Consider the following 23,429-nt stretch of genomic DNA (forward strand, 5'->3'; position numbering starts at 1 on the left):
CCACTAGGTTTATATCTGGGACTCTCCACCATTTGACCTTAGAACTGAAGAAGCTTCTTGGATGAGAGGTGAAACGTCTTCAAGTAACTTAAAGAAGTCCAGACGCTTTTCTTTGCAAGCTCCTTTGACTACGATGACCTGGATGACTGAGAACCTTCACAGACATATGTACTATTTAGAGTACTCATTTTTCTCTTAGCTCAACCTTTAGGGACTTGTGTGGAGCACCATTTGAAAATATGGAGATGGGAATGAGCTAAATAGACCCACTTAAATGTAAAAGTGACGGCAGGTCACTTTGATGGATTTAGGTTTTAAAAAGGTTAAAGAATAAAAGGAGAGGGCTGCTGTGACAATATGTTTGGTCTGAAGATCAGTGGTCCTATGTTGTATAAAATCATCTTATGTCATTTTTCAGCATTTATTAAGTAAAAAATTGTTTTAATCAAAGTGGTTAACCTAGCTTAGCACAAGCACTAGAAGCAAGGGAGACTGTTGGCTAGCATAGCCAGATTTATCTTAAATATGTCCTAGATAGCAGTGGCTTCTACCACTAATGTATTCAGCATGAATAAATGTCTTATTTACATTGTATATCATATTATCTAACAGTTTGTCATTAGGAGTCAGAATGAAGTTACCATTAGCTTTATGATATAAGCCTATGCTTCCAGCCTGATTTTTAGCTAGGTTAGCTTGCTTTGAGTTAGCTACGAGTTCATTTAGATTTGTGTTAGCTTAAGGTGTTTAAATGAATAAAGTGCTCCTACAGGATTAATAGTACTAGATGGATTGTTAGTATACATTACCCTTCATGTCTAGCTAGCTTCTTTAGTCAACTAAACCTCTTTGATTCCCTTTCTAGCTAACACGCTTAAGCGCTGCATCTGAAATAATCTATTCATTAGGATAAAATCTAAATTATTTACTAACCAACAACTTGTGCAATAACCATTCAGTCTCAATGTAAATGAGCAGTCGAGGTCAGAAGTTTATATACGCTCATCTGTAATAATTTCTTTGAAATGTTCGTTTCATCAAATGATCATACAGCATACGTCTTTAATGACTGTTAAAACATAAGTTTGAATTTATTTATTGTTTTTCCCTAATCTACAGAGTCATACAGGCTCATAGTTGACCAATCGTTCATATATATTGGTTGGGACCTTAATGTTAGTCTGCTTTATCCATCCCAAAGCCAGTTTTGTTGTGTGTTTGCTAGAATGTCCAGCTGTGTCCAAGTCAATCATTTTGAAATGGCAATTCTTCATTATTCTAGTACCACTGGCAGCAAAACAGCCCCAGAGCACAGGTGGTACAGTGTTCTTAGGTTTGAAAGCCTCACTATTGCTCCTCCAGACATATATCCCTTATCATTGTTGCCATATAGCTCAATCTTTGTGTCATCTGACCATAAAATTTGTCTGTTTGATCAGCAGCAACTTTCAGAGGAGCTTGAAGGTGTTGATTTTGGGTGGGGGTTTCTTTCTTGGTAGGTAGCCTCTCAGTCCACGGCAATGTAAAACTTACTCCACTGTGGACAGTGATGTTGGCGTACCAGTTTCTAGTCCATGGCAGGCTTGAGGCTCTTGGGTTGTTCCTGAACATTGTAACATCCTTGACTACGGCTTCTCAAGTTTCTTTTAGTAGGTTGATGAAGATTATATAAAATCTTCTAAGTGTTTGTTACTATTTGAGCCTGTATCTATACTTTTTGAATTAAGAACATTTTCTTTAATCTTTAAAGATGTATGCTGGACAATCATCCCACCCTGTAAAAAGAGCAGCTTAAAGAAGTAAATAAAAGCCCCAAATTACCATGACATTCATGCACACGAGTGTGTATATAAACCTGTAAGAGTTCACTTTGGTAGGCATAAACACACATGTGAATGACATACTGTCACACATACTGAGTGTCTGTACGGGAGTAGGTTAGAGTTGGGTATGGGATTTCAGATGCAGCGCGGTTCTTTGTGCTAAGCTCAGCTAACCACAGAGATAAAACTGATGGAGAGCATTAGTGTTTGCTGTCAGCATGACCTTTGACCTGTAAGGTACATGAATAAATGTGTTCCCTTCTGTGTTTAAAATGTTTTTGTTGTTAATGAGATTATGCTGTGTCTTTATTAGATTCAGTTTAACTTATTTTTTTCCCCCATAGACCAGACATGTGTTTATTGGAAAACTGTTTTTTGGAATGATTCAAAAGTTTTTCTGTTTCAATGTTTTATTAAAATGTAACAAAGCTGTTAAGTGGAATGAGTTATTTCTGTACCCTGGATTTGACTTTTCCCAGAAATGGGAAGTTGAAAATTATGTGATCTGGACCTCCAAAGGTTTGATGAACAAAGTTGGGAAAGACTTAACCTAGTTAATTTACTTACCTGAAACAGAATAATCAAAAAGATGTGCTGTTTGTTTTAATGATATTATAGCCAAACTGTTTTGTGTATATATTTCAAACAGTTAAGTCAGAATGATTGTTTCATATTTATTAACTTAAATTCAGAGTACTTGGGGTGTGAAGACTGTGATAAAAGTGTCATTTTTTCACACCAATGTGACCCATAATTGATTAAATGTACAAGATTTTTTTTTTTTATCAGATAAGATCCGAAACTGCCATCTCAACCTATAAACTCACCAGACGACTGAATAGTGAGGTTAAAGTTTAAAGAAGATGTAGGGTAATTTTCCCATAGACCTCAACACAATCGGACTGTTTTGCAAGCAGATCAGACTCCCCCTGCTGGCCATTAGAACAATTACAGGTCCTACACTGTTCTCCCTTTCGACAACCACAGGATACGTCCGTCTTTGGTGGGGACAAAAACAGACAGCAGGCGGCAGTGAAGGTCGACTTTACCGACTTTATTTCTGAGTGTGACATGAATCAAAATTTCACCACAGACAGACGAATCATCACAAGCTGAAGTACAGGAACACAACGAGAACGTATTGATCACATAGCTGATGAGCCATTGCCAAGGTTATTACCACTTTCCACCATCTCTCCATCTTTTTTGAAGGAAAGAAGCTCGATTTAATGGCGAACCTGTAACAATGTAACCACATTACAGTAATGAAGAGTCTAACTACAAGCCCCAGAGACCATTGCAGTAGATTATCAGCCAATCGGAGAGCTTGAGAAAGAAGTTTCTTTTCACAAATTTGATTCCGGTGAATTTTTAGATTTTGGTTCATTGAATGTGCTGGAACAATGCCTGCTGAGGCTCATGGGAAATGTAGTGTTTTAAAGACTCGCACAAACGGAACCGTTTTATCCTTTTCCATCTGTTTGACATTTCTCCTCATTTTTACAACAAACAACTTGATAAATGTTCACGAAAGCAGCAGGAACAAATGAAAAAGCTGCACAAATAAAAACCTGAATGACAACGTATACTCTTTTCTCTACTCCTTACTCCCTCATGTACTCCAGAATCTGATCAACCAATATTTGTGGGTCGTAGTTCAGAGCAGCTCTCCTCCGGCGCCTACGACTCCCATGATTCAGTTCCTCTGCGTCACCTGTTGACGTAGTGTCGATGCGTTTCATCCTCTGCAGCCCGACCACCTGGGGGTGCAGCTTCTCTCCTTGCTCCTCTCCGTCGTAATCCTCCAGCCTCTTCACCCTGAGGAGGGGAGGGTCGTTGCTAGGTGAAGGGGGAGCCAGATCGTCAAGAGAACGGCGGGTTCTTCTGTGGGCGGAGCTAACAGGCTCAGGTGCTTTCGCTGACAGGTCCCTCTTCGCTCTGCGACCAGAGGAGGCGACCGAGGCACCGTTAGGACCGATGCTGGAGAGTATCCCAGCAACCATCCGCCTAAGGAGGGAATACATGGCCATCTTGAATTTATTATTATTATTATTGATAATATTATTAAACAAAATAAGTAAGCAATTTATTAATAAATCATACTATTAATTTACATCATAAAATAAAGAGTCGGTGGTTCAGCAGCTGTGGGCACATCATTGGATCATTAAGTTCAGTTTTACATTTTCTAATAAGTATAAAACTGAAACAAGTCAAATGAAGACACATAATTAATAATAACATTTCTGATATTAGTTCCCAAATGGTCTTCAGGGAAGTCAAAGTGTGCCTTTAGATTTTTTTGCTTTTTGCCTTGACGTGTGTCAAAAAAAAAAAAAAAAGATTGAAAAACACGAAATACATCCTCTGGATTGTCACAGTCAGTCCCTGATGTACTAAAAATAAAAATAAACAATATCTACTAAATATCATAGAGATTAACATAATTCAGCGCTACGTGCATCATGTTTTAAGTTAGTTTTCAAAGTGTGTCTTTTAGAGAGCAGTGCAGTTTAGGACCAATCTAAACTGGTTCAAAACATACTTAGAAAACAGGAAATACTTTGTATCAAAAGGTAACTTCACATCTGAGCAGACAAGGATCACATGTGGAGTTCCCCAAGGTTCCATCTTGGGACCCCCTCTGTTTAACATTTACATGCTCCCACTGGCACAGATTATAAAGAACAACAAAATAAACTATCACAGCTATGCAGATGACACACAAATATATATCACAATGTCACCAGGAGACCGAGGCCCTGTACAGGCTGTTGGTAAATGCACTGAGGAAATTAATGACTGGTTGTGCCACAATTTTCTCCAGCTAAACAAAAACAAAACTGAGGTAATAGTCTTTGGTGCCAAAAAAAAACGATTACAGGTCACCAGAGAACTTCAATCTATACATCTAAAAACCACAAACCAGGCGAGAAATTTGGGTGTAGTGATGGATGCAGACCTAAACTTAGAAAAACACATTAAGACAATAACAAAATCAGCTTACTATCACCTCAAGAATATATCAAGGATAAAAGATCTGATGTCTCAACAGGACCTGGAAAAACTAGTCCATGCATTCATCTTTAGTAGGCTTGATTACTGTAACAGCATCTTTACAGGTCTACCTAAAAAATCAGTCAGACATCTACAGCTCATTCAGAACTCTGCTGCTCGAGTCCTCACTAAGACCAAAAAAGTGGACCACATCAGTCCAGCTCTGAGGTCTTTACACTGGCTGCCTGTCCGTCAGAGGATAGACTTTAAAGTCCTGATGCTGGTCTATAAAGCTCTGAATGGTTTAGGACCAAAATACATCAGTGACCTCCTGACCCAATATGAACCTTCCAGATCCCTCAGGTCATCTGGATCCGGTCTTTTATCAGTTCCCAGAGTCAGAACCAGACACGGAGAAGCTGCATTCAGCTTTTATGCTCCTTATATCTGGAACAAACTCCCAGAAAGCCTCAGATCAGCTGAAACACTCAGTTTATTTAAATCCAGGTTGAAGACTCACCTGTTCTCAGCTGCATTTGACTAAAGCACCAAATCCTGTAAAGCACTGTTTTACTTTTAAGCTTAAATTTCAAAAGTTACATTTTAACTACTGATTTTATCTACTGTTCTGATTTTATCTACTGTTCCTTTCTTTCTTTTTTCCCATCTTAAATCATGCTTTTTATTTGTTTTGGATTTTTAATGTCTCTGTAAAGCACTTTGAAACCCTGTTTCCCTGTAAACCTTTGGATGTTCTCAATAAGTGTTAATATGTGAATAGAGGAGGACACAAATATAGATGTCTCTTAAAAATAATCAAAACATTTCAATATTTTAGGGTGGAAAACTTTCATTCAGAGAAAACTCATTCATTCTGTAATTAGTCATGCTAAATTAAAACTTTGTTCACATTGTTTTAATATATTCTGATTCTTTCTCTCCATTTCTTAACTTTCTTTTCAAAGTACTTTCATTTAATAATTAAACTCACAGTTACAGTGGACTGAATTTTAAAAAAGAACTCTGTAGAGCTGCAGGTGGAGCGGACTGATCCATCGTTTATCCATTAACAGATTGGTGAGCTCACCTCAGGGTTTCCTGGTCTCGGCTCAGTCCTGATGCGACTCGTCCAGCCTGCTGACGTCTCTCCTGTTTCGCTCTTTCCAGCAGCGTCTGAGCGAGCCGGGGATCCATCCTGAGAAAATCATGCTTTATTATTATTGATTACTTTTTCTGTCTCCTACAGATTCTCAGCATGAAACTAAAATTTACCTGTCAAGCAGGGCCTGAGCAAGCTGGGGCTCCACAAGGCCCCACCAGGCGGCCCGGGGCCTCCCCATGCTCATCCCCCTTCCAGTCTCATCGTAGTCTGCAGGAGCAGGACCCTGGAAGTCCCTTGTGGGGCCCTGATCATCCTCCTCATCCTCCTCCTCCTCGACCACTTCCACGTCACCCGGACCGACCAGTCCTGCGCTCTCTGCCTCGCTCAGTAGGCGGAGCAGAGCTGCCAGGTAGGCTGTGGACATATTTGATTGGTGTACTTAGAAGTTGGTTTTAATTTCGCCTAAATAAATATACTGATGATAAACTGATACGGAGAAACGTTTACAATGGAAATAATTGAAGTGATGTGAGGAAACAAAGACAAAATATTGTATTTTTACCAATAAATTAATGAACATTTCTAGAACAAAGTCAGAATTTTTGTTCATATGTAAAACACTAAAAAAAGTAAACAAAGTTTCCCTGAAAATGAAAATCTCAAGAAAAACATAAAAGAAAGGATTAAAGTTTCCTAACCCGCTCGCTGCTCCTCTTCCTGCTCCTTCCTCTGGTCTCTCTCCACCAATCGCTGCAGTGCCTGGTCCAAGCCCCTCCCCCTCCAGTCATCTGATTGGTAGTACAGGTCATTGGCCCTGCCTCCTCCCTGCATGGCAGGATATGACATCATCTGATCTTCATAAGGCAGCATGTTAGGGAGGTCTCTGCGCTGGCGTCTGACTCCACCCACTGACACATCCAGGCCGTGGCCCCCAGCACGAGCTGCAGGTAGAGACTGAGGGAGACAGACCAGAAGTTACAGCTTAGATAAGCTTAAATTTTTATTCTCAGGGATTAAAAATAAAATCCATCTCATGAAAGAACAGATGCCTTCTGTCAGATTTAGCGAGTAGCTAATTTCCCTTTCCAGTAACTGAGCAGGTAGATACGATATTAAATAAGGTATGAAATAATCACCACCAACATAAATACTTGCCTTTCACTTGAGCTAATTTGAAACTTTGTCCATTATATGTGGCAGATTAACAGCTAATTGCTCAGCTTCTTTCCTCCATATGTGAACATGTCAACATCATCGGCATACAGAGCACGTGGAAGCTGAAAAACAGAGTGCCCGATATTGATCCGTGCAGCACCCACCAAGCAAACGAGGTTGAAACATTAGCGTTGTGTCCCCTGCAAAACTGCACCAAGGACGTACAGATCTTGATGTTGTTTCCATGGTTACGGTCCTTTCAGATTGTGTCTTACAAAGCAAGAAATATTGATCAGGTTATTGCAAACAGAGCTTTTCCTTTGATGTAGCACCACTGATATGAACTAGCTGTGATCAGAGAGCCACAAAAAATATGCATGTATACATGTAATCATGTCCTTGTGTTGTGAACTGACTTCTCTCCATGTGCCTGGATGTCAACATTATAAATCTTTGAAGCAGTCTCCTTAAAGTGTTAATCGGTTAGTTAACTCAATATTCATTAGTGCTGAAGGTCAGGAGTTCGATTTCCCTGTGGTTGATTTGCTTTCAATGAGATTCTTACTTAAGAGAGAATAATTCCTTTTCATCTTGATTTAACCAATGAGCGGATGATAGAAAGCTAACTTTCCCTCTCCACAAAGTGTCGAAATGTTCACAGAAGGAAGGAAAGGTGTGAGAACAGATGTGACGCAGCAGTTTCTGTTCCTAAGTGAGTGTGTGTGAGACCGAGGAGGACTGATGCAGTGATGAAAGACAGCCGAGAGGGTTATCGATGAGCTGTCTGAGGCCTCGGGGTGATCGCATTTATATCAGACTCTCAGACCACGGTGATATTAATCAGTGAGCTGCACTTACGGTGACTCAGCAGCAGTGCTGGCTGTATGATTGCACTGAGAAATTATTGTTCTTCTATTTAGTATTCACATCGCAATTAATACTCCAGTTACCACTTAGATGTGCAACTGAGATGGATCTCACCACCACGTTGCTGTGAAAAGCTCTTTGAGCTGCTTTCAACTAATTATGCTAATAATAAATAAGGCTTTGTGGTAATAACGGTGAACCTAGCTTGCAGATTCACAGCTCCATATTTTTCTTCTCATACTCAATTACAGTAGCTTTGCCACCATAATCACCATTCATCTTATATTGGTTTTAGTTCATTTCTCCTGTGCTTTTATCCAGTTTTCTTCTGATTGGCTGCCCCTCCCAAACATCTGTGCTCATAGCCAGAGCTGTGTCGGAGACAGCTATATTAGAGATATCCCATATCAGTGGTGTCATCTGGGGAAAAGGCAGAGCATTTAGAGCAGTCTGGAGTCTGAGCCTTTGGCTCACAGGGATCATTTTTCATGCTCTGACTTCATTATTTCAAATTTTAACCATGCTTCATACAAATATCCACCATTTACTAAGAAATAAAACATTCTTTAAATCTACTATTTTTAAAAAACATCTGTGCTACATCTCACACAAACATGCTTGTACTGAACACGCCATCCAAATTTGGTAATATATTCTGCAGCACCACCTGGTGTTTCCACTCCTCCACCCCTGGCATCAACCTCTAGGCTCCAAGGGGATATTTACTTTTCACTTCCCAGTTCCTGTGCATCTCTTATTTTCAGTGAATGATGAACCAAATGATCACCTCTAATTAAACTCTTCTGCTTAAATCTAGGCAGGCATCTTTCTGTCATAAGTGTCTGAATGAAATGTGCTAATCCTCGTCATTGGGAGACATATGTTGGCAGATGTGACGTTTAATGCTTAAGTGACAGTTACACATCAGTGCATCTGCGCTGATATAGAGCGACTCATGGGTAAAGTACCTAAAACTGCTCCTCAGTATGAAGAGTCTGAATAGGCTGCGAGCAATCTTTGCTCAGGATTAATGGAAGCATGAGAGAAAAATGCTTCAACAGCTTCTTTCACATGAAAGAAGCTGTCGCTTTGACTGTGAGATGATTAAATCTTCCATGCCAGGCGATCGCAGCAGACAGATCCGGGTTCATCCTGCTGCAGCAGCTTTAATTTCCAGCCGAGATGTGTCAGAGTTCTCGAACTAACACTGATTTACAATGATAATATGTCTCCGCCTGCAGCAGAGCAGCTTATTCCGGAGAGGAGGAGGGTTGTATCTGTGGCTCTGTGTGATGGTGAGACAGCGGCGTGATGAAGAGATGAAGGAGGAGGAGGTAATGAGCCCTCTGAGGAGAATAACTCTCTGACTCACTGTGGGATCCAGTATTTTCTGCAAACGTTAGAGCAGCTCTGACACGGTGCTCTGGGAGATTAAAACATCAGCATAAAAACCTAAAAAAGAGCTTTTCTTTGCTTTCTGTGCAGCACGGAGGGAGAATTTAGTCATATTAAGCCAAAATGTCCACATTTTCACATCATATCATGATCTTTCACCGTTTTCCAGACTGAACTGAGCACCGTATGGAAAAACACAGGTCCAGCAGATGTGTTATGGATTCTGCTCAGATATTCCATTTTCATGGAAGATGATAGCTCATAGCATCGTAACTTCCCAAAGAAGAGGCAGGTGTCCAAATTACACCCTGCTTTATCCTACCATTTGACACCAATAAATAAGCCTTAACTGAGATCATAAACGCACAAGGACAATGTTTACTGAGGTCACAAACCAATGAAGCAAAGGTCCAATTTCACATATACTTAATACAACCAGTCTGAGGTTTGAGACCTGAAGAGTCTCCCCCTGCTGGCTATTGGAAAGAATGCATGTTTAAGACACTTGCATCCATCTTTCAGACCCTGAATCCACAATCATCTATGGGTGAAACGTGATTATAAAGAAAAGTGAAGTTCTTCCAAAGTTAAAGAGCAAAATAATTCCATGTTAGGTGGCTGCAGGGGCGCCAGGAGAGTCTATAGTTCCCACAATCCAATGATCCAATGAAAATACACCGTCTCTGTGAGCTGACCGAGGTCGCATTTTTATTTGCTGTTTATTTTTATTCTGACCTGCTGGTTTGTTAGCTTTACCTGGTTAGAATTACAAAGATCATGGTTTGGGTTAAAATAGTATTAGATGTTTTTTCAGCGCTCAGGTTTCTCGGTTGCCTGGATACCTGATCACGCAACCCTTAAAAAGAAAGTCATATTTCTAATGAGATGCATTTGTTTCAGAGTTATGCTCTGTCTGTCTGTGGTACTCATCATGACTGTGAAAGTCACTTTGTTCCTCATGGAAGTGAAGCAACCAAGAAACCTGAGCTCTGAAAGAATCATCATATTTTTCATATTTCTGTGGCGCTACAGTAAGAAGGAAGAAGCTTTTAATGGGAGAGGAGCGAAAAGATCTTGTGTCAGACAGGATGAACTAATGGGCAGCATGAAGACCCAGTAAAAGGTTCAAAAAGAATTAATTTGGACTGAATCATGCAGATGTGTCATGCTGGAGATGGGCAAAATAAGCCACTCTTTAACTGTTTTTACACAAAATCAAGCTTTATTATCACAACCCTCATATTTATCTGGAAGTGAGGGGTCTCAGCAGAAGTAAGGTTAAGCAGTATGTGTTGTTTTCAGTCGTTACCCTGTAGTAGTTAGATAGAAGCTACGTATCTATAACGTTACTGATGTCGATCAACGTGCTGGTTGAATTCCCACAACCTATATGTCTGTGTAGCCAAACAGGTATGTAAACGGACACCATAATGGGACCATAAGTCCCAAAAAAGTTAACAGCGCATGACATTATGCACAGGTCGAACGCTGTTGGACTAGACCAGTAAAGAGAATGGCAGCACTTTATCATAAGCATGAAAAGGTCAGATTGAAAAAGGGCAGGTAAAAGCAGAGAACTGACGGTTTGCTCAGGATGTTCTTTGTAAACAACATTTGTTCTCTAAGCTGAAGGAGCACCAAAAGCAAGGACATGAACAAGAGCAGCCCATGTTGTAAGCTGTTCCGTACATGTTTTACACTCCCCCCGGGTGACAGCACACAGCTGCTTATCACCTACAGACCGCCACGCCAGGATCTGTCGGTGAGTCTTTTACAACATGTTTAAAAATTAAAGTCCAGGATGATGATGTCAGTGTCTAAACCTCGGTAACAAAGTGAGCACTGTGTGCAGTACAGGTGCAGTTGTGTTGTTGTGCACATACTGAATAAAGATTACATAACTTTATTGTCACAGCGCCGTGAGACCAAATATAAATTTTCCCTCAGAGACAATAAACCTCATCTCTATTATCGCTCAGTCATTTAGGTCTGTATGCTCAGGGAAGCGAACCCTGTCCTCACAAATAATGAACAGCAGTGCACACACACACACACACACACACACACACACACACACACACACACACACACACACACACACACACACACACACACACACACACGCTGAGCAGTCATTATGTGTCAGGAGACTTGCTGTATCCTGTCTAATCTACGGCCGTGTTGCTGTGGGTAACCGTCTCCTGTCGCTATGGTGACAGCAGCTGAAACGAAATGTTCTTCCTGACACAGCAGCTACCCACACACACACACACACACACACACACACACACACACACACACACACACACACACACACACACACACACACAAAAATAGACTCATGATTGTCCTGCTATCTTTGAGAGGACCCACGGTGAAATGATGCATCTGAGGGTCCAAACGCAGACCCTGGACCTGGTTCTGACCTGGTTCTGACCTGGTTCTGGTTCTCTCCGAACATCTAAAACTCAGTTTGATCTTCACGTAGATGCCGCAGCCTCACAACATCTCAGTTTCTCTGCACTGATTTCCCTCATCTGTTAATCAATACCTAATCAATGAAATAGAAAACAGAAGACAGGCACACATACAGATGTGTGTGTGTGTGTGTGTGTGTGTGTGTGTGTGTGTGTGTGTGTGTGTGTGTGTGTGTGTGCTGACAGGTAGAAGATAAACAGCAGTGACATTGTTTTGCATCAGTGTCAGGTTACCGTGATGATGCAGCACCGTGGAGATGAATGGCTGGATAAACACACATGCGACACATATGTAAACATGCTCTCTCTCTCTCTGTATGTGTGTGTGCCGTCGGTGGGACTCGTCCTTACCTGAGTGGTGTGGATCAGAGCAGTGCTGAGCAGCAGGAGGCCGAGAGACGCCATGCTACAGGCCGAGCACACACACAAACACACACTGAGGCAGGATGCAGACACTCCTCTGATAAAAGGGAGGAAGGGGGGAGGGAACAGAGAGAGGGAGGAGCGATGACTCAGGACAGAAGGCGAGAGGAGAAAGGAAAGAGAAGGAGGCGACAGGGAGAGCTTTTGAGATGGAATAAGATAATAACAGAAGACAGAGGACAAAATAGGATGTGATGAAAAATGGAAGAACCAAGAATTATGGGAGTGAATAAGGTGGGAGAAAAAAATAATTGAAGGACATAAGGAAGGAGATAAGAAGACACAGAAAGCGATAAGTTCATAAAAAGAGATAAGTTTGGCTGTAAGGGCATAAGGAAGGAGTTGAAGTAAGGAGGTCGATGTGGACACAAGGAAATAAAATACGGGAATAAAATTTCAGAAATGAGGCAAAGGAACAACGGAGGAGAAAACAAATGTAAAAAGTGGAAATAAATAAGATAAGGAAGGTAATAAGAAATGGGACAAGTAAGAAAATCAGTACACAAGGGAATGCAAGAAATAGGAAAGAGGGGGTGAGGGAGGAAAATGGGAAAAGGACACGAGGAGAAAAGGATATAAAGTGTATAAAACAAAAAGGGGCAAGGATTAAGATTAGGACATAAGGGGCGGCATGACGAGGGAAAGAAATAAGAAATAGTGTGGAAGAAGTAGCTACAGAGATAAGGAATTAAATAAACGAGGAGATAAGGAACAGGTAATATAAGAACCAAAGCAAAGAAGTATGTATTTCCATAACAAGGAGAGAAGGATATATGGAAGTTGCTAAGGATGAAGAGAAGGACACAACAGACTAAACACAGAAGAACCAAAAGATGCACCGATGGAGACAAGAAGACTGACCCAAGAAGAAGAAAAAGAAGAGGAAGGATCACTTTTTTTCACAGAAACATTTGATTGGAAGACAAATAAAAACAAACGTAAAAGAAAAGCAGCAACACTCCAAAACAGCTTGCTGACTGGAACATCCATCTGAAGATTTATAGCCAATAACTGAGATCCTGTCAAAGGGCAGAAAGCCACGGAGGAAGCTTTTAACAGAAACACTTCCTGCTCCGGGTTTTTATAGCACAATCTTCATCCTTTTTACAGCTGCCCTCACGTCCTCCTCTAATAATCCTCTGAGATTCCAGATTCATTGACTTTCTGCTATTACTTCTCCTCTCTCATTTTCTTCAATCTTGAGCACATCATAGTATTCCTTACAACCTCTCAGCTCACTCTATTCACTTCCATCTCTATCCTTAACCACTCTAACCTGGCTCACATCCTTTTGCAGCTCGACCTCTACACCTCCATCACTTTCCGTACTTCCTCATTCCACCACCAAGTCTTCCTGCCCTCTTGCATACACCGAACACCTTCTTGGCAGTTTCTCTCACCACATCAGCTGTACTTTCTCAGTTGTCTAGTAACTCGTCACTAACACTCAGTCTTTTCCCTGAACTGTCGCCAAATTCTTCCGTCTTCAGCTTTCATCATTTAAGCCTTGTCTTTGCCTTCACTCTCCTTTTCTTCTTGATGATGATGACCTCATTACCTCTGTTCCTTTAACCCTTTCTCTACCACTTCATCCAGTTACTCCAGAATTCCTCTCTTTCAGCATTCAACATTAGCCATTTGACTTCAAGCATCAACATTTAAAATCCCTGCTCTCACCTTTCTTTCTCTCTCACTGCCTCCTAACATGCCCCCTCTCCTCTTTCCTTTGTCTTTGGCTAACAGCAGCACAGTTTTCATTGACACCCTGTAGGCCAACAGCGCCAAAGGCATTTGTTGCCAGCCCGGGCCTGACAGGCTGATTTTTGACGACTCGTTTGATTTGGCAAAGATTTTTTGCCAGACGCTCTAGTGCACAGGTGTTGAACTCCAGGCCTCGAGGGCCGGTGTCCTGCAGGTTTTAGATGTGTCCTTGATACAACACAGCTGATTTAAAGGTAAATAACCACCTCAACATGTCTTGAAGTTCTCCAGAAGCCTGGTAATGAACTAATCATTTGATTCAGGTGTGTTGACCCAGGGTGAGATCTAAAACCTGCGGGACACCGGCCCTCGAGGCCTGGAGTTTGACACCCCTGCTCTAGTGGGTGCGGCACTATGGCGTTTGGCCAGGTTTCAAACTACATTCTCTTCTCAAAACGATTTCTCTTATTTAATCACAATAGTTGACATTTTGTTTGGACATTTTCTACTGACAGCCACATCATTCTACATATGAACAAAACACATACAATATCCCAAATCCCTGTCGCCGCAAAATCTCATCCATTTTTCTGAAAAACACGCACCACCCAGCACTCTGAGGCGGATGCTCTGATCCCCTCTGGATCATCGACCTCTGGGCCACTCTCACTTCCTCCTGGTAGAAACCACCTTCAACTCAGATTCATTCTTTAAACTTTTGTCGAAAAGAAGTTTAAAACTCAAAAATGACAACCAGAGAAGAGCAGAGTTCATAACAGATCAGTTTATTGAACTTCCACAAACAGCCGACTAAACAAAGAGAGCGCAAAAGCTTGTTTTTAAATGTGTCAAACTTTCTTTTATTACACCATTAAAACTCATTCAAGATTCTGGATCCATCCTTCTACCGTTTAAAAACACGTTTTAAACTGTGCACAAAACAAATGCAAAGTGTTGGTTACAAAGCATAAATGCTCTTGCAAAAGTCTAATATGATTGTCAGTGAGTTCATGTTCATATACGATTCAGTAACCATATAGACTGCAGATACATTCAGATAATAAGCAGGCAGAACACCATTATCATATAGATATACACCATATAGCAGGTCATGTAACAGTGGATAGGGCAGATTAGCACTAAATAAGAAGTAGTTCAGTATGTGTTATATATTTGTTCAAAGTGATCTATTCAATACAACTGATTAATGTGTGTGAGTCCTATCAGCACTGTCACTGGTTACAGGTTACTATTTGTTATGGATGTCTTGGTGGTTAGCTTTTATTAATCATTTATACATCAGTTTGTTATGGTAAACATCTAAACCTCTTTTTCCTCATCGATCTCCATGGAGTGTTGCATTGTGGGTAGATTGCAGGTGGCTCACTGTTGGCTTGTTACGACGCTTCCTGTGACAGAGAAACAAACTGGAGACATTTTCTCATATAAGAGCAACTTCTCAAATTATCATGACCTAAAAAGTTTGAATGTTTTGCGTCAGGGAATTCAAAAAAAGCATCATTAAGCAAAAAAAAAAGATTAAATATTTTGCATCAGCATGATTTGAATGAACATATATTTGTACAAGAATACACACCACACGAACACGATACTAGGCATATTTAACTGTCTCTGGATGCAGCTTGCTAACCTATTATGCTAGCTAGTTGATACCTTTGCACTCCACCTTTTAGTTCAAACATGAAAACTTCTGGTTCCAAACAGTAGACAGGATAACACTAAACTCTTAAAATCAAGTTTTATTCTTTTAGTGCTACAGCGCGGGCAGCACAGTGCCACGGTGGTTAGCACTGTTGCCTCACAGCAAGAAGGTCCTGAGTTCAATTCCACCATCAGGCCGGGGTCTTTCTGTGTGGAGTTTGCATGTTCTCCCCGTGTTTGCGTGGGTTCTCTCCGGGTACTCCGGCTTCCTCCCACCGTCCAAAGACATGCAGCTTGTGGGGATAGGTTAATTGGATAATCCAAATTGCCACTAGGTGTGAATGTGAGTGTGAATGGTTGTTTGTCCCTATGTGTTAGCCCTGCGACAGACTGGCGACCTGTCCAGGGTGTACCCCGCCTTTCGCCCTATGGCAGCTGGGATGGGCTCCAGCGCCCCCCGCGACCCTGAAAAGGATAAGCGGAAGCGAATGGATGGAGTGCTACAGCGTCCCCTGGTGTGTGGATGCTCTAGTTCGTGTTTTTTTGTTTTTGTTTTTTAACAAGAATCAAGTTACTGATTAATCAAGAAGAAATGAATTCAAAGTGCTATACTCTATATAGTGCCACATGTAAAATATACTAAACATACTTCACTGACTCACCCTCTTCCTCACAGCTCACATGTGATTGGAGAAGGAAGTCGGCGCCCCCTGCTGGTTGGAGCCCTGACTGTACTGCACGTCCTGGAGGAGGCAAGAAAACAAAACAAAAACCAGGACATATTCAGCCTGTAACTAATCATTATTTTCATTAGTTCGGTTTATTTACTTAACTGATGGCTGTAACAATGAAATGTTTGGATTTCGGGCAAGTCATCAGGAGCCAAAATAAAACATGCAGAGCGACCCCTTGTGGCAACAATGCAGTCAAAGGTAGCTAGCTAATCAATCTTTGATTAACTAGCATCACATCATCTAGTCACAGACCTTCAGGTGTGCGTTTACCTGCTGCAGCATTTTGTTTCCTGAGCATTGTCTTCTCACCTGGGGATATCCCTCCTGGCTGCAGTCAGGTGAGTGGCCTGCCTGTTTGTTGGTGTATGTTTCTTGTTCGTTGGCCCCCTGCTTGACGTGGGCATCAGGTGCAGCAGGTTTCTCCTGAGGAGGCGGAGCCAACACGGAGTCAGTGATGATGCCCGTCTCCCTATAGATGAACCAGAGGTTTCCCGCCCACAGGACCAGGTTAATGAAACCAAATGCCTGAGATGGGAGACAGTGAAGGTCAACCCTGGAGTCTCCGTTTAGATGTAGATTCAAAACTTTATCAACACAGAATAGAAGAATAGAATAGAAAAACCTTTTATTGTCATTGTACAAGCACAATGAAATTATGGGACATTATGAAACATCTTAACGAAGAACGTTCCAAAGTTCTCAAATTCAAATTTATTCAGATTTTTGTTCCTAGAGTTGCAGCTTCTCTAATAGCCACTTGAAGCCCACTCCAGAAACTAGTCAATCCCAACAGACTTCCATGTTAAAACACCTTTGCAGTAGAAAATATCGTGTTTACATAGCCAGTTTAACCTTTTATAAATGTTACTGGGGAGGAGTTAAAAAGAAGTATCATTGTTTTAAATTATATTATGGCTTCAAAGTATGAATGATCGGGACTGAGGCCACACTGAGTGACAGGTAGGACCACCAGTTCTTCAGTGTGTGGTCGCATTAAAAGACAAATTGTGTGTCACACTCGGATGTTTTTGGATGCACAGATATTTGAGCCTCAAAGCTCCTTTCTTTAGTACAAACATTAGCTGAAATAAGTAAATGTAACATGTTTTCAGAGATTAGTCTAATGATGCCACAGTCAACATTACCAGCTACTCTGATCTAGCAAGGGTTTTGCCATGTCAGCATATTTTCTTGCTATGCACCCTGGACATGGAGTAATTTACAGGTCTGTCTACCTGACACTAAGCCATCTCACTTTTTCTGTCTCTTTATAATAGTGAAGTAAAATCGTACATAAATGTCAGCAATAAGCTTGTCCTTCATTTGTGATTGTCGGTGGCGTCAGGAGAATGTAAGGAGGGTGTGTCAGAAGATCTCTGCTGATCAGTTTACATCGGTTTTGGCAGCGTGTGCAAGGAAAGCTTGATCCTCATTTATTAACCATTTTGATATTTTCAGTTCAATAATTGCAGTTTAGTTAATGAATCACATTTGAAAATTGTGGCTTCTTTGTTTTGGATGTTTCTCAGTAATATTCTGTGCTTTATTGGTCAGTACTGACTCTCCAGTGTTGGGACCAGTAAGTTCTAAGTTCCCCCGTCCTGATGATGATCAGAGCTGTGCCCAGGCCCAGTGAAAGTCTTACCACAGAGGTGTTCAATCCTGACATAACCGGGTCGTGGACTTCACGGCATCTGTTCTCATCCTCTTCACAGGCGTTGATCATAGTGATGACTTCATCCGGGTTGGTCGCAGTCTTCACGTTGGACAGACCTTTGGCCCAGGCTGCCGAACTCACCAGCCACATGAAGGCAAACACTCCGGTGACTCCCAGGTCCTGAAACGGCACAAAGACGGAGTGAGGCAGGGTTTTCAGAGGTCAGCTGGGAAGTCGGGTGGCTGTACTTACGATCAGTGGGCCCTTGTTGTTCTCCTTGTACTTTTCAAAGAAGAAGACGTAAATGCTGAGAGCCGCCATAGAGTACAGGAAGGCGAAGACGCCGATGGTGACAAAGAATTCGGCCGAGGAGGAGTAGTCGCCAGTCAGGAAAACCCGTTCTTTATACTCAGACTTACAGGTGGGGGCATCAAAATACTCCTGGTGGAGTCTGACAGAGGAGTTTAAAGTTTCCCTGTTAGTGAAGGTGATCTTTCACCAAAGTGATAAACAATAACTAACACGCAGATAATAACTTCAGAGCTTTGATGTTCAGAATGAGCCCAAAACACCTCAAAGCTTTGAAGAACCACTAAAGAGACAAAAAACACCCAGGAGGGCTGACCGATATCATTTAAATGAACCAGGATAGTGCTGCATCCTCTAAATACTATTTGAAAGAATTTTAAATAGGTCAAAGTCAGTTTCAGAGTTCACAGAGTTTTTTGTTCTGACCTGAAGGGATACTCAAACTCCACCTCTATACTCAGGTCGCTCTGCACCCAGCTCTTGCACTCCACCGCAATCTTGAACATCCCGGAATAACTGCCACAGGTGGAGAAGGCGAAGATGGCGAAGAACTGGAAGAAAGAGCAACAACACATCACAAGCTGTGGAAACAGCTCACAGTCAGAGCGGGCTCAGGTGAGCCTGAACTGCAGTAGGCCTCTGCATTTCATTTTTACTTTTGTACTAAAAAGGCTTTATTTTAAACATGTTAAAATCATATAACAAACATAACAATCATGATAACATGTTCAAAAAGGAGCAGAAAGACACATAATCTTAATCCCACTACAAAACGTTCTGTGTTTTTATTGGAATACTTACTTTCCGATAATAATTAAAAATTAAAAATAATTAAAAAGACTAAAACTAACAGTGACACTAAACGTATAAATAAAATGCATCAAAACTATAATAACTGATGCACGGATTGTAGGCGTGCTCACTGAAGGAACAATCCCATTAAATCTTCTTTATTTTAGCCTGTTGTTTTTTCCATTTTGTCTATTGTGTGTCTTCAGTTCATAACAACAAGTTGCGTCAGAGTGTCACCCAGGGCTTTTGTACTTTTGACAAATTAATTCAGCTCCTACAGTGGAAAAGAAAACCTCTGGCAATGCGACAAATTAAAATCTGAATACTGAAGAATCTCTGACATTATTGTGACAATTGGCCTTTTAGCAGTTGGTGCAAAAATCCAAATTTTAGTTAGTCAAACTTTACTTTGGAATTTTCTTGTAGATTCAACAAAAGAAACTGGAACAAACGTGTTTTTTCGACAAGCTGCAAGCATCAAACTGCCTAAAGATGCAGTTTAAAATAAAGTTTTGTGCTACACATAGATACAACACTGATTCATCCCTTGTGTTGAGTGCATTTGTATGCTTGAATGATTCATATTTATGTGTTAATTAGTTTAAAACAAAAAAAACCCCATTCCTCTGAAAATGGTCAGGTAAGGGGAAACAATGCAATGTTCAAAGAAAAACGGGAGAGGCCAGGAGAACTACAAGAAATGTGGGTGGCTCAAGACTTTTGCACAGCACAGCACTTCTTTAATATGATGCAGCTTATAAAGGCTGTACTGTAGGTTGGGTTTCTCTTTTTATCCTGTCTTCCTTCTCTCACACCAGCCAGTTGTGGCAGATGGCCCCGCCTCAGAGGTTTCTTCCTGTTAAAAGGGAGTTTTTCCTTCCCACTGTCACCAAAGTGCTTGCCTATAGGGGGTCATATGATTGCTGGGGTTTTCTCTGTATGTATTATTGTACAATATAAAGCGCCTTCAGGCGACTGTTGTTGTGATTTATATAAATAAAATTGAATTGAATCCTCCTCATTTGCAGTTTATAAAGAGTTTAGAAGAAAAAGAGTCCAATTAAAAAACACTGGTAGCAGGAAGATCTACAGAGTCTGCAAAAAGACATCAGCGCACCATTAAGTTACTAAGTTAAATTATTTAAAATACTGTCAAGTTTCCCCCCTTAAATTTATACAAAGTTATCTGAATCTGCAGTGAACCGGTGTCTTTTCCATAGAAGAAGAGTAAGAAAACGTTTAAAGCCACCACCCTCTCCCTACAGCGCCCCCTGCTGTGTGCTGGAATCTACAGTTTCTGTGTAACAAGTAAGCTCGCTCATTAAAACCTGCATCATAAAAGCGGCATTCAGAATTCTACAACAAACTAAGAATATATTGATATAGACCATAAAAGTGTATTTCATGTGTGTGTCCAAAGTCCTGTGTTATGCAGATGTGCATAAACTCTTCATATGATGATACTCGTGCTTTCCCGTATGGTGAATTATTAAATTCTGCCTATGATGTTTCCGAGCTTTAAACATCAACGTGAACTCAGTTACACATCCGTGCTGTGGTTGCAGTTTTTGTGGTGCAGCTGTTGGTCTGATGGACTCACCCATTGTAGGACCTTAACGAAGCCCAGAGGAACCTTCAGCACCCCAAACCGACCTCGGGTCACCAGCTGCAGACAGACAGATAAAAAAAAGCAGCAGGTAAAATATTTTCATTTTAGCAGCATGGTGAAAAACAGAAAGACTAATGACCCACTGTTCACGTGCACGTTTATTCAGGGACGTCAGATCATCAGAGTCAATAACAAAAATGACAAAAACAAAACACATTTTTATAAAAGCTTTCAGTTAGTTCATTCAAACTCTTCTCGTTTTCAAGACCCAGCATCTGTTTACATTCCAGATGTAGGGTCAAAATGATAAACTTGGTCCAGCTGGGCACCTGTAGACTCACCTTAAGATCAAATTAAAAAAATAAAAGGGATGGTAGTGGCCAGGTGATGAGCGGTGCCTGGTTTCCTCCAGACAGTTCAATCTTTATCTCATCAGACCAAAGAGTTTTGTTTCTCATGGTCTGAGAGTCCTTCAGGTGCATTTTGACAAACTCCAGGTGGGCTGTCATGCGCCTTTTATTGAGGAGTGGTTTCCAGCTGGCCACTCGACCATACAGGGCTGATTGGTGGAGTGCTGCAGAAATTGTTGTCCTTCTGGAAGGTTCTCCTCTCTCCTCAGAGCACTGCAGGAGCTCTGTTTGAGGGACCATCCCTCCCCGATAAATGTCCTTCTACCCTGATCACTAAAATTGGCCGGGCATTCATAAGAGACACCATAGGAGGGAGAGTCCTTCTTCTTATGGTTGATGTAGACTTCTATGCTCTTTGGGACCTTCAGTGCTGCAGAAAGAACCCTTAGCACAAATCATAGGGTTTGTGCACATACGCAAAGTATATAGTGTAAATATAGATTAAATATGGTGTAAATGAGGTGCAGGGCCACCAGACCTAAAATTTTGGGTTGAATATAACTGAGTATTAATTCCAGTCTTTATATTATTCAGTGTATATTTGTCATAAAAACAAACACAGCGACAATGAAGCAAAGGTGTAACTCAAAGAGGAGGTGGGGGCCGATGGGTTTGGATGGCGGGGGCCACCAGCTTCTACATATATCACAAACACAGACATCACAGTATGAGTACCTCATATACTCCACATGCTCTTCTCTCCTAACTTCTCTATAAAGCACAAAAACAAATTGTTGCATAGTTGACGTCAACAGTTCATGGTCATTCTGCACAAATGACCGGGAGCGAGGTCAGAAAGTACCGGTAATGTGCTCCCCAGCATCCATCGAAACTGTTCAGAAAAGCGTCTATTTTAACCAGCATAGTGTCACATGACGAAGAAACACCTGCAGCTAAAATTCAGTTCATAAGGAAATTCATTCAGTTCATCTGTACTGCATAAAAATGTTAGGCTTTGGTCCCCGAGAGAAAACCGTGACTTAAACACATAGTGGACTTCTTGTAAGGTGCCCACACACACGAACACCTTAGGAATATGAACATCCAGTGTGACGCAGAGGATGGCCTCCATTAATAGTCACTGTGACTGCGCTGCTTGGACTGGTTGGTTGGACGTAATGAGCAGTCATGTGAGTTCCTGTCGCCTTTCTATCAGCTTAAAGCGTCCTGGTCATTCTCCTCTGACCTCTGCCACCAACAAGGCTTTTTACCACAGTGAACCGCCTCTCACTGGATGTTTTCTCCCTTTTTTAAGATTGTTGTCTGTAAACCTTAGAAATATCCGTGTGTCAAAGTCCCAGCAGATCAGCAATTTCTGAAATACCAACGTGGCTCACACCAACAACCATGCAACGCTCAAAGTCACTGAAATCACCTCTCTTAGACTGGATTTCTTTAAACATCAGCTTAGTTTTATTGTCTGAAAAGGTTTAGTTTTAATTTTGTTTTTATTTGTTTCAATGTCAGTTTTTTTTTTTTTTTAAGATACGTGATTTGGTTGTGCTGCAGGAAGTCATTGAGTGTGTGCAGGAATGGGAGGGGGCTCTTGTTGTTGTTGTTAGGGAGCTGGGGAGTGAGTTGTACCGGAGGACAATCCTCGGGATTAACGGCCCGTTTTTCTGTACCTCCTCAATAAACCGTGGTGAGAACAAACCGTCTGGTGCTCGAGAGCTTGCGAACGTTACAATATATATATATATATATATATATATATATATATATATATATATATATATAAATAAGCACAGCATGAAAAGATGGGAGCTTAATTGCGCATCACCGCGGTCAATGATCCGGCTTATATTTGTTTACCTTGAAAGCTTCAGCAAAATCCTGAATGCATCATTAAATCACACCTTAAGCTTCTTTACTTGATAATTTATCATGATCAATTTGGATAAAAGCTTTTGATTGTTAGAAGAAAGAAATATAATCGTGTTTTGTCTGTTCGTTTACACGAAGTCTCGAATCAGTGCCTTTGAAAGAAAATCAGGTTAAAAAACAAACAAACAGAAAAAGGTCGTTATATCTTTAATCGTTTTATTTTCTTCCTGTCATGCCCAAGTGGGCACATTTCCGTCTTGTACGCAGCTCCTTTCTTCCGTCGTGTAGTTTTTTGTTTTTTTTTTTTTTTACCAGTAATCCAGTTTTTTGTTTCCATAAATGAGCACACTGACCGTATTCACTGCTTTCTCCAGATCCCTGGTGTCGGGTAACGGGGTTTTCCATTGGTTTGGCTTCGGAGCGACTCCTTGGGTGTTGGTTTTCGGTGCAACCATGCTGTATCATTAGTCGGTGTAGTTCTCCAGTATGCAG

The 23,429-nt window shown here is 41.1% G+C and overlaps 2 protein-coding genes across 7 annotated transcripts; both read right to left on the reverse strand.

Moving 5' to 3' along the window:
- Nucleotides 1-2,841: 2,841 nt before the first annotated feature.
- Nucleotides 2,842-12,287, reverse strand: pcsk1nl (proprotein convertase subtilisin/kexin type 1 inhibitor, like). Its single transcript, XM_085393908.1, has 5 exons — nucleotides 12,168-12,287; nucleotides 6,621-6,876; nucleotides 6,093-6,336; nucleotides 5,908-6,015; nucleotides 2,842-3,830 (listed from the first exon to the last, which is right to left on the reverse strand). Exons 1-5 carry the CDS (start codon nucleotides 12,219-12,221, stop codon nucleotides 3,428-3,430), a joined length of 1,065 nt encoding a protein of 354 aa, XP_085250034.1. The 5' UTR covers nucleotides 12,222-12,287; the 3' UTR covers nucleotides 2,842-3,427.
- Nucleotides 12,288-14,733: 2,446 nt separating this feature from the next.
- LOC146645836 (synaptophysin-like) lies at nucleotides 14,734-23,429 on the reverse strand. 6 transcript variants are annotated; one of them, XM_085393393.1, is made up of 8 exons: nucleotides 23,291-23,429; nucleotides 20,695-20,760; nucleotides 18,729-18,853; nucleotides 18,246-18,444; nucleotides 17,982-18,173; nucleotides 16,646-16,861; nucleotides 16,265-16,345; nucleotides 14,734-15,349 (listed from the first exon to the last, which is right to left on the reverse strand). In XM_085393393.1, exons 1-7 carry the CDS (start codon nucleotides 23,390-23,392, stop codon nucleotides 16,280-16,282), a joined length of 966 nt encoding a protein of 321 aa, XP_085249519.1. In that variant the 5' UTR covers nucleotides 23,393-23,429; the 3' UTR covers nucleotides 14,734-15,349; nucleotides 16,265-16,279. The 6 variants fall into 6 exon arrangements, with proteins under 6 accessions (XP_085249519.1, XP_085249518.1, XP_085249520.1 ...); XM_085393392.1 differs by having other exon boundaries at nucleotides 14,734-15,367; XM_085393394.1 differs by having other exon boundaries at nucleotides 16,252-16,345.

Source organism: Rhamphochromis longiceps, linkage group LG20, assembly GCF_057381845.1.
Source record: "Rhamphochromis longiceps isolate RC_006_pf linkage group LG20, R_longiceps_female_GT1.1, whole genome shotgun sequence".
Taxonomy (NCBI): Eukaryota; Metazoa; Chordata; class Actinopteri; order Cichliformes; family Cichlidae; genus Rhamphochromis; species Rhamphochromis longiceps.

Bases quoted from the DNA above. Each gene is read 5' to 3' on its own strand.
- LOC146645836 (XM_085393390.1), bottom strand. From the start codon at position 23,392: ATGGTTGCACCGAAAACCAACACCCAAGGAGTCGCTCCGAAGCCAAAC. The intron at 18,445-18,728 runs GTCAGAACAAAA...CTCCTCTGTCAG, and splicing joins GAGTTTGAGTATCCCTTCAG to ACTCCACCAGGAGTATTTTG. The intron at 16,346-16,606 runs GTAAACGCACAC...TGCCTCCTCCAG, and splicing joins GAAACAAAATGCTGCAGCAG to GACGTGCAGTACAGTCAGGG.
- pcsk1nl (XM_085393908.1), bottom strand. From the start codon at position 12,221: ATGGCGTCTCTCGGCCTCCTGCTGCTCAGCACTGCTCTGATCCACACC. The intron at 6,016-6,092 runs GTAAATTTTAGT...TGATTTTCTCAG, and splicing joins GCTCAGGCCCTGCTTGACAG to GATGGATCCCCGGCTCGCTC. The intron at 3,831-5,907 runs GTGAGCTCACCA...TTCCCTCCTTAG, and splicing joins CGAGACCAGGAAACCCTGAG to GCGGATGGTTGCTGGGATAC.